Here is a 13,974-nt window from a genome sequence, read left to right as displayed (position 1 = left end):
GCCTGATGCGGAATAGAATAAAACAAGTCTTTTATATCTATGGACATAGCCTTAAATGGGACGTCAGAATGTCGAGAAAGGTAGTGTATAACCTCTAAGGATCCTTTAACCAGAAACGGATCATTAACATTTAGCTTTCCCTTTAGTTTTCCCTTTAGCTAAAAGAGTGTGTAAAATGCTGCTCTCCGAATGGATGAGGCAGGCAAGGATTTATCGTCAATCTTTAAGAATTCAAGTGGATCGAGGACCTGGGAGCCGTCAAGTCAAGGCCAGGAAACGACGAGAGCTGAATGTACTTATTGACAGCTCCCTGGAACAAAGGTGGCAACAAGAATTACTTCGTCTTCGCATCTGGCGTGTGGCATCTACCCCCAAGACAGCAAAGCAAGTTCACACAGACGTAGGTGTGTCCCTGCCGGACTTCGTCGCAGAGACTCTCACTCTTGGGCCAAAGTTCGCCACAGTGGGAAGGAACACTCCAGCGGAACTTCTTACTATGGTGCGTGATGTGTCGAGGAGCGCTCCGGAATGTGAGGATGACCGTTGCGTGTCTGAGGGTGTGGACGTGCTCCGGTCGTACTCTCCTCGTAAAAGCGCTATTCCTGTTGAAAGGGTGTTTTCCTACATCACCGACAATGGTCTTTGCCCTGCAGCAGCTGACAAAGAAGGTGGGTTTTTCGTCACAACTAGAAACGATTTCTTGGAAAAAGCTAAAGCTTCCATTGATTCTGTCTTTATTAAGCGAACTGGTGTTGATCTGAGGAGGATGAAATCGCAGGCAAAACGCATATTATTGGAATTGAATCTAGGCACTCTTGCACAATCTGTAGACAGCAAGGAAGGGTTGGCCCTTCGGATGTTTTTCTCGGCGAAAACCCACAAGCCAGAAACGCCCTTCCGTGTCATTATTTCGGAAAAAGGCACATGGCAATATTCTCTTTCCTGTTGGCTTCAGTGTCACCTTAAGAAGTTAAATGTTAATGATCCGTTTCTGGTTAAAGGGTCCTTCTAGGTTATACACTACCTTTCTCGACATTCTGACGTCCAATTTAAGGCTATGTCCATGGATATGAAAGACTTGTTTTATTCTATTCCGCATCAGGCTCTCCTGGTTGTTGTCGAAGAAGTCATTAGTAGTTTTGGTCAGCGCTTGTCTTCGTCATCCGTTTTTTGTCCCTCGTCTATGTATGCGCTGTAAGTGACGATTGATACCATGGAATACCAACTAGCCCGTACCCAAACCTAACTCCGTTAGACAGGATACCAGTAAGCTATCGCAGGAGACGAAAGATCTGATCAAGAAACGCCAATGGTAGAACTGGCAGAACTTTCTAAGTTAATCAACAAGCGTAAGACAGCTGACATAAGGAACTGTAATATGGATAGAATTGAACATGCGCTCAGGAACTGAGGAAGCCTAAACGCAGTGAAGAAGAAACTAGGAATAGGCAAGAATCAGATGTATGCCTTAAGAGACAAAGCCGGCAATATCATTACTAATATGGATAAGATAGTTCGAGTGGCTAATGAGTTCTATAGAGATTTATACAGTACCAGTCTAGAGGAATTTGACATCCCACAAGTAACGCCGGAAAAAGTAAAGAAAGCCTTTGGAGCTATGCAAAGGGGGAAGGCAGCTGGGGAGGATCAGGTAACAGCAGATTTGTTGAAGGATGGTGGGCAGATTGTCCTAGAAAAACTGGCCACCCTGTATACGCAATGCCTCATGGCTTCGAGCGTACCGGAATCTTGGAAGAACGCCAACATAATCCTAATCCATAAGAAAGGGGACGCCAAGGACTTGAAAAATTATAGACCGATCAGCTTACTGTCCGTTGCCTACAAAGTATTTACTAAGGTAATCGCAAATAGAATCAGGAACACCTTAGACTTCTGTCAACCAAAGGAGCAGGCAGGATTCCGTAAAGGTTACTCAATAATAGACCATATTCACACTATCAATCAGGTAATAGTGAAATATGCGGAATATAACCAACCCTTATATATAGCTTTCATTGATTACGAGAAAGCGTTTGATTCAGTCGAAACCTCAGCAGTCATTGAGGCATTACGGAATCAGGGTGTATACGAGCCGTATGTAAAAATACTGAAAGATATCTATAGCGGCTCCACAGCCACCGTAGCCCTCCATAAAGAAAGCAACAAAATCCCAATAAAGAAAGGCGTCAGGCAGGGAGATACTATCTCTCCAATGCTATTCACAGCGTGTTTACAGGAGGTATTCAGAGACCTGGATTGGGAAGAATTGGGGATAAGAGTTAATGGAGAATACCTTAGTAACTTGCGATTCGCTGATGATATTGTCTTGCTTAGTAAATCAGGGGACCAATTGCAATGCATGCTCACTGACCTGGAGAGGCAAAGCAGAAGGGTGGGTCTAAAAATTAATCTGCAGAAAACTAAAGTAATGTTTAACAGTCTCGGAAGAGAACAGCAGTTTACGATAGGTAGCGAGGCACTGGAAATGGTAAGGGAATACATCTACTTAGGGCACGTAGTGACCACGGATCCGGATCATGAGACTGAAATAACCAGAAGAATAAGAATGGGCTGGGGTGCGTTTGGCAGGCATTCTCAGATCATGGACAGCAGGTTGCCACTATCCCTCAAGAGAAAAGTGTATAGCAGCTGTGTCTTACCAGTACTCACGTACGGGGCAGAAACCTGGAGGCTTACGAAAAGGGTTCTGCTTAAATTGAGGACGATGCAACGAGCTATGGAAAGAAGAATGATGGGTGTAACGTTAAGGGATAAGAGCAGATTGGGTGAGGGAACAAACGCGAGTTAATGACATCTTTGTTGAAATCAAGAAAAAGAAATGAGCACGGGCAGGACATGTAATGAGGAGGGAAGATAACCGATGGTCATTAAGGGTTACGGACTGGATTCCAAGGGAAAGGAAGCGTAGCAGGGGGCGGCAGGAAGTTATGTGGGCGGATGACATTAAGAAGTTTGTAGGGACAACATGGCCACAATTAGTACATGAACGGGGTAGTTGGAGAAGTATGGGAGAGGCCTTTGCCCTGCAGTGGGCGTAACCAGGCTGATGATGATGGGTCGCGGACGAGGCGGCGTGGCCGGCTCGGGTGGTTCGAGCCGCCCGAGCCGGATAAATTCTAGGATAACTAAAAATAAAAACTTGCTGTATCTCGCCGTATTGTTACCTTTGGATGAATACTGACATCGTAGTCTTCCATATAACCTGCCCACAAGTTCATCCGCTCCGTGACGCGATAATGTTTCTTCGTACCCCTATAGTCAGAACTAACTTTAGGGACGCCTTACAAACCTCCAGAATTTATATTTCAAACATCCTTGCTACACACACAAAGTGACAAGAGCAGCAAATCACCTATGACAATATGTTGTAGCAGCCGAGCCACATAGTGCGAAGTTTCCCATAGATGAAGAAATGACTTTAAATGAAGTTTTGGTGGTCCCCTAGTGCCTTAAATGCATTACAGTGGTTTTGGACGTTAGAGAACGCGATGATGGTGTTAGAGTGTATTATTAATACACCACTATTGCATTATCTACCTATGGGTCGCAACTGGTAGAGGCCAATTTTTGCAAATGAGTGCATGGGGCGCGTTGACTCTGAAAAGAAAATATTCAGTACATATCTTATATATCGAAAAATATTTTTTTAACTTTAAAAATGAAGGAAACGTCAACGCATTACTGTTGGGAAATCAAAAGAAGTCTTTTGCGTGCATGTTTGTGTGAGGGGAGGGAAGAAGAGCAAGGGAGAGAAAGATATAGTGATGACCACAGTGAATGAGAATCGCTGTAGAAAACAAACGCACCGTAGGTATTGTGCCATGAACAAGCCTGATAATATAGTGCAGATGCCGCTCCAGCCTTTGTTCTCGCCAGAACGTTGGAGGTCACACATTTAGTCCTCCTTCGCACTCCACGGTCCTCGCCTGTACGCATTTTCTTGCGATAATGTTGTTATAGGAATTAAACGATATAATTAACTGTTTATTAAATTAAAAGCGAACGGGATATCTCCGACCTTCTACTCCATTTTGGGAAACGGGTTTGGGAGAACGGCAGAGACAAGAGACAGGGGAAGTCGGGTGGCATGGCGAAAGAGTTGCGCAGTCTACTACTGGTCTGCGCAACGTGCATCCGCACGCTTCACGGCGTGTCCGCCTTCGCAGACAGTAGTCGATGCTACTGAAGCGTGGTGCACCATTTTTCCATGCGTCGAAAATACGTGACGGATATATGTATTCTGTCACTGAACAACAATCAAAGCGTTCATAACGTGGTTTGATTATTCATGAAACGTCACACCGGATAACGCTTTCCGAGTCTCAACGTAAGTGAACCGGCAAGCCCCGCATAATGAAGGCAAAGAAACGATGCGCCACTCGCTCGCTCTTTGGCGACTCCGTGTGATTGACTGCAAAGACTGTCGGTCCAGTACGTAACGTCTTGACTCAGAACGAAAATGCCTTGCATTAAGGATGCTGTTGTGACAACATGTAGAGAAACGTCAGTCAGAGTTTTAATCATACATGGTTGCAAACAACTGTATTGGGTACGCCCGCAAGAACACTGAACATTCAGGAAGAAAGTGTCCTGGCGGTCTTAACGGTCTCATGCTCGTAGCTTTTGACGGCGATGTAGATTTCGCTCAAGGGTGGTGGTAACGTTCAGCAGATTCATTTGAGGGCCTTGTATGCGTTAGGTGGGCGGTGGTTTGTGCGCTGGATGGCGCCCAAGGTTGGGTGCGTGCCGCCTCTTTGTGAGCATTGTCTTGTTCACCTGTCTCGCGCTGGCTTCAATTGATGTGGCACTAAACGACGCGCCTGTTGGCTTAGCTTAATCAAACTCATGGAAAGAGGCACTCAGATGGCGCAATTTCTGGCAATTTAAGTAAGGCTAGACACGCCTGCAGTCAACATCCACTTCCTAGAAGAAGATGCGCGCTTTAGGAAGATTGCAAAAATGCTGACAAGAGGACGCCGCGAAGGAAGGTCGTGGTATTGATATAGTTGCGCATCACAGATCACGCTGCTGCTCTCTCGAACATTTGCGAAATCTTGAAATTCTTCCAATTAGTGTGGGTCAAATAACACATGCGCTGGTGTTTCAGTTATTCTGCCCAGATACGGCGTTATTCTCGCCCATAAAATACGTAGTCACATTCGTCGACGTCGAAAATCGTGAATCAGTGGTCCAAGATTGGGCAGTCCGCGTACCAGCATTCGTCTTCATATCACAGGTGTGTTACTATCATGTTCGTGTGCTCCGACGATGTCTCGCCGCTGTCGCTCTCATAGCCGTGTTTACTATCTTCTACAAAAAAGTGATCCTCGGCTTCCAGTTGACACCAAAACTTCTGAAACACTTTGTCAGACACCAGACCACCGTAAGCTTCGGGCAGTATGCTGGCTGGAACGTGTTCGTGGAGCCCTTCCATCTTGTGTCCGTGGAAGCGTATCTGAAAAGTACGTAAAAAAGGAACAAAACGAAAACGACGTTGATGTGAACATGACTTTGTTAAGTTATAGGTGTTACACTTCATGATAAAAAGCCAAACCTCTGTATTTCAAAGAACGCTTATGTCGCATTCGCTTTCATTTTTATCCCTCCTGCATACATTTATTGCTTTATTGTGCCTTATTGCGAAGTCCGACTCATGTGCACGCGGATAACTATCGCATGAATCTCAGCTGTTGTAAAAGACGACAAATAATAGAGTGCACGTCTTAGTGTGACCCTTGCAAATGAAGGACAAAAGTGCAACCATGGGCAAGTTCTCTTCCACAGAAACGCACGCAGGAATGCGAACTGTGTTTTTCCTTTTCGATTCCGATGACCCTTAATGTGACGACGCTACGCAGTCGCAGCAAAGCAGCGGACGTGGATGCGTTCTTTTTTAACCAGGAAATGCGTCTGAAAGCCGTTCGATCGAAATCAATTTATCACTTTAAAGGAATTTACCAACGTGTTCTGGAAACATTCCAGTCATGGAACTTGGACCTCGTTTCCTTATGCCAGCTAGAGTGACTGTTGTAAAGCGGTAAAGTCATCGACTATCATCACCACTTCTACTAGCATTCAGACGGCCACATCTGAAACGTACACTGCCTTAACTGACGCAAGACAGCAGTTCTTGATTAAACCCATTCTAATTCAAGTGGAGAGTCTTGAGAAAGCTCGACCTATGTGTTTAACAGGACGCAAATGCATTCAGATACACCGCTATATTCGAGTCGGCATGGACGTCTTCGACCCCAACATCCATCAGTCGCCATCTTCCATAACACTGAGCGTCAGCCTTCGAGGAAAAAGTGTTGTGAGAGTGCAAACGAGCGAACATCCCTAGTATCGAGAGAAAGAAGTGAGGTTCTATGGCGCGAAGATTGACGCTTGTGCTGAACCGATAAGGAACATCGCTTAACAGTCTCATCGATGCATCACGTGTTCCAGATGCAACCGAAATCATGCATCTTCGACGACCCGGACTACTGTTACTGCGAATAAAATGTTTTTTATATCTCTCTTTCTGTGAAGCAGGCTACCAAAGCCAAGCCATATGGTTCTCCAAGCTGAGAAAACGTACTCCATTGCTGCAAACAAGGCCCAAGCAGGATGAAAACGCAAAACCAGTACTGCTGCAGAAAATTTATATCGAGGAGACAGAAGCTTCCTGTCGCATGTTAACACGTTCGACAGTACGCGACACTATAAATACAGTCATGAAATATTTTGTTGTGTGGCTGACGTTGCACAGTCAGTCTGCCAACGCAGTGTTCACTAACTGTTGTGGAAGTTCCAGAGGTTTGCCAAGGTCGATTGCAAAGTGGTTGAATCCTATAGGCTCTGCTGACAATCAATTTGTGAAAAAAATTGCGGCAGAACCCATCTCATGATGACTGCCGATGGTAATGCGGTAGCCGTGAATAAATATAGCGACACAGCTTATTGCCACTGTCGAAATGAGTTACGTATGAGGCGTGTAATGCAGCGGGACTCCTTTGACGCCAACTTGGGTAACTAGGTACACGTGACACGGGGAAACGCGAAAGGGGAATCCCACTGCGCCTCATGCTATGTTCAGACTACGTGCGCTACGTACGGATCGTTCGCACGGAACGTAAGCGTAAACGCAAAAAGCGCAACTACTTTGTTCACACTACTGCTGCATTTAGCGGAAAATACGCAACAATCGCAACCAGCCTGGGCGTAAATGTTGGAGTACCCGCTACTTTTACGACAAGCACAGATACGACTGTTACGACGCCGCCAATGCACGAAGCAGTTTCGGTTTGCATCTTCCGGTCACGGAGCTTCCGGCCTCTCCATATTCCGCGTTTTCATCCGGTGACCGCCTTCCCAGCCATCCGGCGTTGCAACGCTGTTCCTTGCTGCTGCTGCTGCTGACGCCATCCGCGTTTTCCCGGGTTCGCGCCGAACGCGCGCGGTGTCCCTGAGTGCAGTGCGGTTTTCTGGTCTCATTGTGTTGTGTACATTGCCCGTGCCTAGTGATGATGCTAAGTGCGGAAGCTTCTTCGCTGTGCAGCGATGAATAACTAATTGAAGAAGTGGGACAGAGGCCGTTACTCTACGACCAGCGCCTGAAAACTTTGGGCTTGAAGAGCCTCGACCTGCGCTAACAGCCGCTTGCTGATCGGCGCCATGTTAAAAAATGCGAAACGCGGCTGTCCTAGAACGGTGATTGGCCAGTCGTAAAAGAACGTATCTTATCGAAAGGCTCAATGTGAACGTAGGCGGTTGCTAACTGTGTAAACAGTCGTTCCAGCAGTTGCATAAATTGCAATAAATACGCCACTTATAGCGGGCGCGACTGTAGTCTGAACGCGGCATCACACATAGCTCGTTTCGACTGTGACACTATACAATGGGCACGTATATTGATTTAATGTTAACTCATTACCGTCGACAGTCATCGTGAGATGTGTTCTGCCTGTTCTTATTTCATTTTTTTTTTTTTTGCCGGTGAAACCACGCGTCATATTAACTACAGTCTCATTGCCTTGAACACGAAGTTCCAGAATTATGAGGATGGCACTCGTTTCGAGACATGCACCATCAAACTTGCGGTAAAAATGCGCTGTTGTTTCACGTACTTCTTTAATAAAATGCCGTTTTATGCACTGAAGCACAAAAATAACTGGAACGCCCATGTATTTCGATCGTCCCACACTTTGGAAATGAATCTCTCGAAACTTGTGTCATCCTGGGAATTCGTTCCAAGTGTGTACGCCTCGCGAAATCACCGGCTACAATTCGTAAATTGCAATACGTGCCGTAAAGTGCTTAGTTAAAAACTTCACAATTTCTTGTGAATTTGTCGATTATGTATTTCGATTTCTCATGCAAATAACGTCCGCCTCCTTCGGCAATCTAGTTTAAGGATTAAAATTATACTAACTGCCGCAGGCGATTTTTTAATAGTTCTGTATAGTCATTAAACGAGAAAAAGAAAGAGAGAAAACTGTACATGGCACTGTCAGAAATTAAGGAATGGGTCGTCGTACCCTGTTCTCCATGTATGTCTACGCCACTGGCTTTCAACACTTTCGTGAAGCCGCAGTCGTTTTTGGCGCACTCACCCTCTGAATAATTTTGCTCTTCAGGAACGGACGCACGAGAGCGAAGCAGAAGTCGAAGCCCCTCGACTCTCGCACGACGTGCACTGCCCGCAGACGCAGCGGCATGCTTTCCTGCGACAAGAAACAGGCAGACGATGCACTCTGGTCAATTTAACTAATCGAGTAATTAGATATGAAACATCCTTTAATCTCGCAAATAAAATACAGAGCTGGAATATAGCCGCAAGCATATGTCAAAATCAATTTACGTTGTGGCTAAAGCGAAACGTAAACACTAGTAAGAATATGTATACACAGTCAAAAATTTACTATATTTATATTGTTACAGTAAATAGGGCAGAATATGAAGACAAGCAGAAGGGACACATATACCTCGAAGTGCTGACAAACAACTGAATGGTTTTATTGCGAAAGGAACAGATAGCTTTAACAACGCACACGTGAAAAAAAGATATATGTAGCTTGACGGGGCATCGTAATATTAGCGCGCAGAAGGCTCCGCATATTTTGTTTTGTTAGGCAACCTCCGTGCTTAGTTGTTCTCATGCGTCATAGGAGATCATGCTTCAGAAAAACTAAATTCTGGAGTTTTACGTACCCAAACGACGATCTGATTATGAGGCACGCCGTGAAAGGGGAACTTCGGGTTAATTTTAATCGCCCGAGGTTCTTTAACGTGCACCCAACGCACAGTCACGAGCAATTTTGGCATTGCGTCTCCATCGAACCCGCGACCTTGCGCACAGCAGCGCAGCGCCATAGCCACTGAGTTACCGTGGCAGGTAGTTCATGCTTTCACGTGAAGGTTGTTAGCGCTACTTATTCCCTTGATCGCAGTAGAGCTCCTCAGTTATTAGTCAGTTAGCGCTTCGTGGTATGTGTTCCTTCTCCTTGCCTTCTTTTTTTTTTTTTTAATTGTGGGGCTTTACGTGCCAGGACCACGATCTGATTATGAGGCACGCCGTATTGGGGGACTCCGGCAATTAACGTGCACCTAAATCTAAGTACACGGTTGTTTCGCATTTCACCCCCATCGAAATGCGGCCGCTGTGGCCGGGATTCGATCACGTGACCTCGTGCTCAGCAGCTCAACACCGTAGCCACTAAGCAACCACGGCGGATCTCTTGTGCCGTTTACCGTTACAAGCCTTGTCGAAGCAACTAGCTCACCGTCGAACATTTTACAATACAGTATATGTAGGTATATCATTCTTGACAGGGATACATGTCAGTCTGTATAAAAAAAAGACAGACTGGAATTAGTTATGGTATGGAATTAAATCATTTACTTAATTTCGGCAATATAGAGAGCAAGGTAGTTGTGTGATGTGCGCAGGGACGCGCACACGCACAGTAAAAAATCATCAACATCATCATCGCGAGTCTACTTTATGTTCATTGCAAGGCGAAAGCCTCTCCCCTCAATCTCCAACTACCGCTGCCTTGTGCCAGCTCACAGCATCTATATATGCCTGTAAAACAGTAGAAACTGTCAAGAGATAAACATAATATCAAACGTGACGTAGTTTAGGATGTATATAGTGGTTTTGGCGCGTAGAACACAAGAATTTGAAAAATGTTTAGGATGATACTGTACTTACTAGCCCATGAACTGACCATGTCACGCCTCCTTCTACACGACACTACGCTGGCAATAATTAGGTTCGCAAAAAGTGTTAAGTCAGCTGTCGGTCTGCAATAGCGATAGCTCCCAAACGTAGCATTACCGTTTTGTCATGCTTGGGCAGCAGCACAGATTTACTCATGATAGTAATGCTGAATTGAATTCTTACACCTGTAATATGGCAGTGATCTGCTGTTGGCAGCGTCGGTTGACTAACTAATGTTCCGTCTAATTAAGGAGAAATAGAAAGACACGCTTGGACATGCGACACATGCGACGTTAAGTTTTCGGGTTTAAATGCATACATAGCGATGAGGATACCTCATTATTGTTCTCAAATTTTATAATTTCTGCAGTGTAGAAGGTTTGCTGCGCCCTTTGCGTACGTGCTACATCTTGGGAGGACATCGCGCTGTAGCGGAGGTAACTCGTTGTGGCTGAGGCAGCGTAGATAGTGCGGCTGGGCGACTTATGTATGCGTAAGCACGGCGTCAGTACAGCTTGCAGACAAATAGCCGACGTTTCTTTCCAGATCGTGAGGGTACGATAGGCGGCTACGGGTTTCACAGCCCTTTTGCACACGCTCGTGCACACATTAGACAGCTTTAGTTACACGTACGTAGAGGCTTTGCGTACGTAGAGCTTCTACGTGTCAGCAGTGCGCATGCGTAGAACGTAATGTACTGCTGCGTCTCACAGACGTACGTGAGATTCAATTCTTTGCGTGCGTTTCTTGCGCACGTAGACAGCTTCGCGCGGGAGTTCCGCGAGATCACAAACAAGCGATAGCGAGCTGCGCGCGCGCAGGCGGCTTGCATCGAAACACGGCGACAGGATTGAATTGGCTACCGCCGTGTTCACATTTCCCGATAGACGTAGCTACGGGGTCCCTCTTGGCGTGTGTCGCGTACGTGTAGCTAAAAGCGTTTCAGATGGCGTGCACGTAAGGTACGTAGGCTTTTCACGTTTGCGCACGTGAAGCCTCTACGTACGTGTTACTAAAACTGTCTATTGTTTACGAGCGTTATTATTAAGGCGTAAGCCTTTAGTGGCTCATGAGTGCCCGGGCGCAGTCCGTGGTTGACGCAGGAAAGCGGTGATCACCGGCGAGGGGAGCGAGGAAAGGAGGCGCCATGCCAGTGGCGCTGTGCGAGTGGGCGCGTGGGAAAGCGCGGACACTCGCGTGGGGGTGCGCGCACATCGGCGACAAACCTTGCAGCCATATGGTGGTAGGTGGTAGAAACATTTATTGCCAATGATATGAATGGTGGGGGCGAAGCCCCCTACATGGCACTTGAGTGCTCCCTTACTATGAGGGGGCACCCTTACAAAGCGAAGGAGAGTCCTTGAAGCGCAATCCTTCTTATTGCACTGGAGATGATCCAGCACTGGTCTTGAGCGGAAGTGCAGGTCAGAAGAGTCTCCCAGTAAGACACCGCCACGGCAGGTGATGGGGGATGAGGGAAGGTGGGGCATGTGAGGAGGGTGTGCAGGAAGTCTCCTGGTTTGCCGCAAAGTTTGCATGTTGAGGGGAATTGGTCTGGGTATCTGGCATGTAGTAGTATGGGGTATGGAGCAGTCCGAGTTTGTAGTCGACGCCAGTGTGCGGCCTGCTCTATGGTGAGGGATGGGGCTGGGGGTGTGTATTCCCTTCGTTTGTCCCGGTAGTACGAGAGAATATCACGGAAGGAGAGCAGGCACTCCCCGGCCCGTAGAGCGGGCTCGGCTCCCACTGCCCGGAATGTGAGACCTCGGGCGAAGGAGTGAGCCTCCTCGTTGCCGGGGAGGCCAGCATGTGCTGGCGTCCAGATTAGGGTTATGCGGCGCCGGGGCTGCCAGAAGCGTAGTAAGCGCGCAGCGGTGCGGGATATGTAGCTATTGGCATAGTTGAGAATGGCGGATTTGGAGTCAGTGATAACTTTGGTGGCAGATGAAGAGATGAGAGCAAGCGCGATGGCTGCCTCTTCTGCCTCTGTGGTGGAATTGGTGATGATTGAACTGGAGGTTAGAAGCTTTGCTCGATTGTCGGCTACTGCCAGGGCCATACGGGAGCCTGACGTATATTCCGCTGCGTCCACGTAGACCACCTCATGGTCCTCGCCATACTGTTTGTGGAGGGCCCGAGCCCTTGCTATTCGGCGGTTCCCGTCTCACTCAGGGTTCATGTTCTTGGGGACAGGGGGTATGTTCAGGTTAGAGCGGAGGATAGGAGAAAGGGGGACCCTCTCGGTAGGGTGTGTAATTGGGGTTAGGCTTAATTGGGATAACAGAGTGCGGCCAGGCTCTGAGTTAGACAGACGGGATATTTGTGCCGCAAAGGTAGCTTCTCTGAGCTCCTCAAAGGTGTTGTGGACACCGAGTTTGAAGTGTCGGTCATTGGATGTGCTGGGAGGAAGGCGTAGAGCTGCTTTCGTGCAACTCCGTAGGAGCGCGTTTACTCGATCTCTCTCCTTCTGTCGAAGGGGTAGGTAAGGAAGAGCATATGCGGTGCGGCTTATTATGTAAGCCTGGGTGAGGCGAAGCGTGTTTTCCTCGCGTAAGCCAGCCCGGCGGTTCGCTATGCGGCGAATCAGTCGGATGGTCTGTTGAGCGTGTGTTTGGAGAGTTTTTATGACTTCTCCGTGCGCGCCATGAGAGTGGATAACTAGCCCTAGCACTCGGATTTTTGATACTAGTGGGATGGGGTGAGTACCTAGCGTAAGGGTGATGGGAGGAACGACTGAATCGTGTTGCTTGTGGCGGTATAGAAAGAGCTCCGATTTTGATGGGGAGCAGGTCAGGCCACGCTCTCGTACATATGTGTCGATGGTGGTTAGTGCCAATTGTAGGTGTTGTTCTATTTCGGCGTTACTGCCTCGGTTTGTCCAGACAGTGATGTCGTCGGCGTAGAGGCTAAAATGGATGTCGGGGATTTGAGCTAGTTGTTGGGGTAGGTGAAGGAGTGCTATATTGAATAATATAGGGGAAAGGACGGCTCCCTGGGGCGTACCTCGTGCCCCGAGTGTGATACCTGGGAGGCTGTGGTCACCGAAAGTAAGTGTGGCTGTGCGGTGGCTGAGGAAGTCTCGGATGTAGTTGTACATCCTGGCTCCGACTCCCAAGGTTGTAAGGTTTTGTAGGATAGCTGAGTGTGTAACGTTGTCAAATGCCTTAGTAAGATCCACACCTAGAATAGCTTTGGTGTCGTTGGTTTGGGAATCTAGAATGTGATGTTTTAGCTGTAGGAAGACGTCCTGTGTGGAAAGTCCAGGACGAAATCCAAACATGCAGGTGGGCATCAGATCATTGCTTTCTAGGTAACGGCAGAGCCTGGTCTGGAGTACGTGTTCCATCAGTTTGCCCACCGAAGATGTCAGAGAGATGGGTCTGAGGTTAGAGGTGAGCAGAGGTTTCCCGGGTTTAGGTATGAAGACGACTTTGGCCTCTTTCCATTGCGATGGGAGGGTGCCCTTTTGCCAGCACCCGTTAAAGTATTCGGTAAGGGCCGCAATGGATTCAGCGTCGAGATTCCGGAGTGCCTTGTTATGTACCCCGTCCGGACCGGGGGTTGAGCTCGTGTTAAGTCTCTGGAGTTCAGCCTGAACTTCTGCTTCTGTAATGGGTTGGTCGAGGAAGTCGTTAGGGGGGCCTGCATAGTCGGTGTGTGTTAAAGGAGGGTGTGTGGGCAAGTACAGACTTCGAAGTTCTTGGAGGAGTTCCAATGGAGGTGTATCGGAAGTACGTATGAGTTTGGTG

The 13,974-nt window shown here is 47.5% G+C and overlaps 1 protein-coding gene across 1 annotated transcript in view; it reads right to left on the bottom strand.

Moving 5' to 3' along the window:
* Positions 1-4,515: 4,515 nt before the first annotated feature.
* The window catches only part of LOC126546198 (alpha-tocopherol transfer protein-like), a 72,739-nt gene continuing 63,280 nt past the window's right edge, over positions 4,516-13,974 (bottom strand). The window contains exons 5-6 of the mRNA XM_055062162.2: positions 8,616-8,726; positions 4,516-5,476 (exon numbers count right to left, since the gene is read on the bottom strand). Of these exons, the coding sequence (XP_054918137.1) occupies positions 5,252-5,476; positions 8,616-8,726 (336 nt within the window). The 3' untranslated portion in view covers positions 4,516-5,251. The remainder of the gene's footprint in view (positions 5,477-8,615; positions 8,727-13,974) is intronic.

Source organism: Dermacentor andersoni, chromosome 1 (assembly GCF_023375885.2).
Source record: "Dermacentor andersoni chromosome 1, qqDerAnde1_hic_scaffold, whole genome shotgun sequence".
NCBI classification, from domain to species: domain Eukaryota; kingdom Metazoa; phylum Arthropoda; class Arachnida; order Ixodida; family Ixodidae; genus Dermacentor; species Dermacentor andersoni.
Note: the sequence above shows the minus strand (reverse complement) of the source record. Positions and strands in the feature narration are given on the sequence as shown.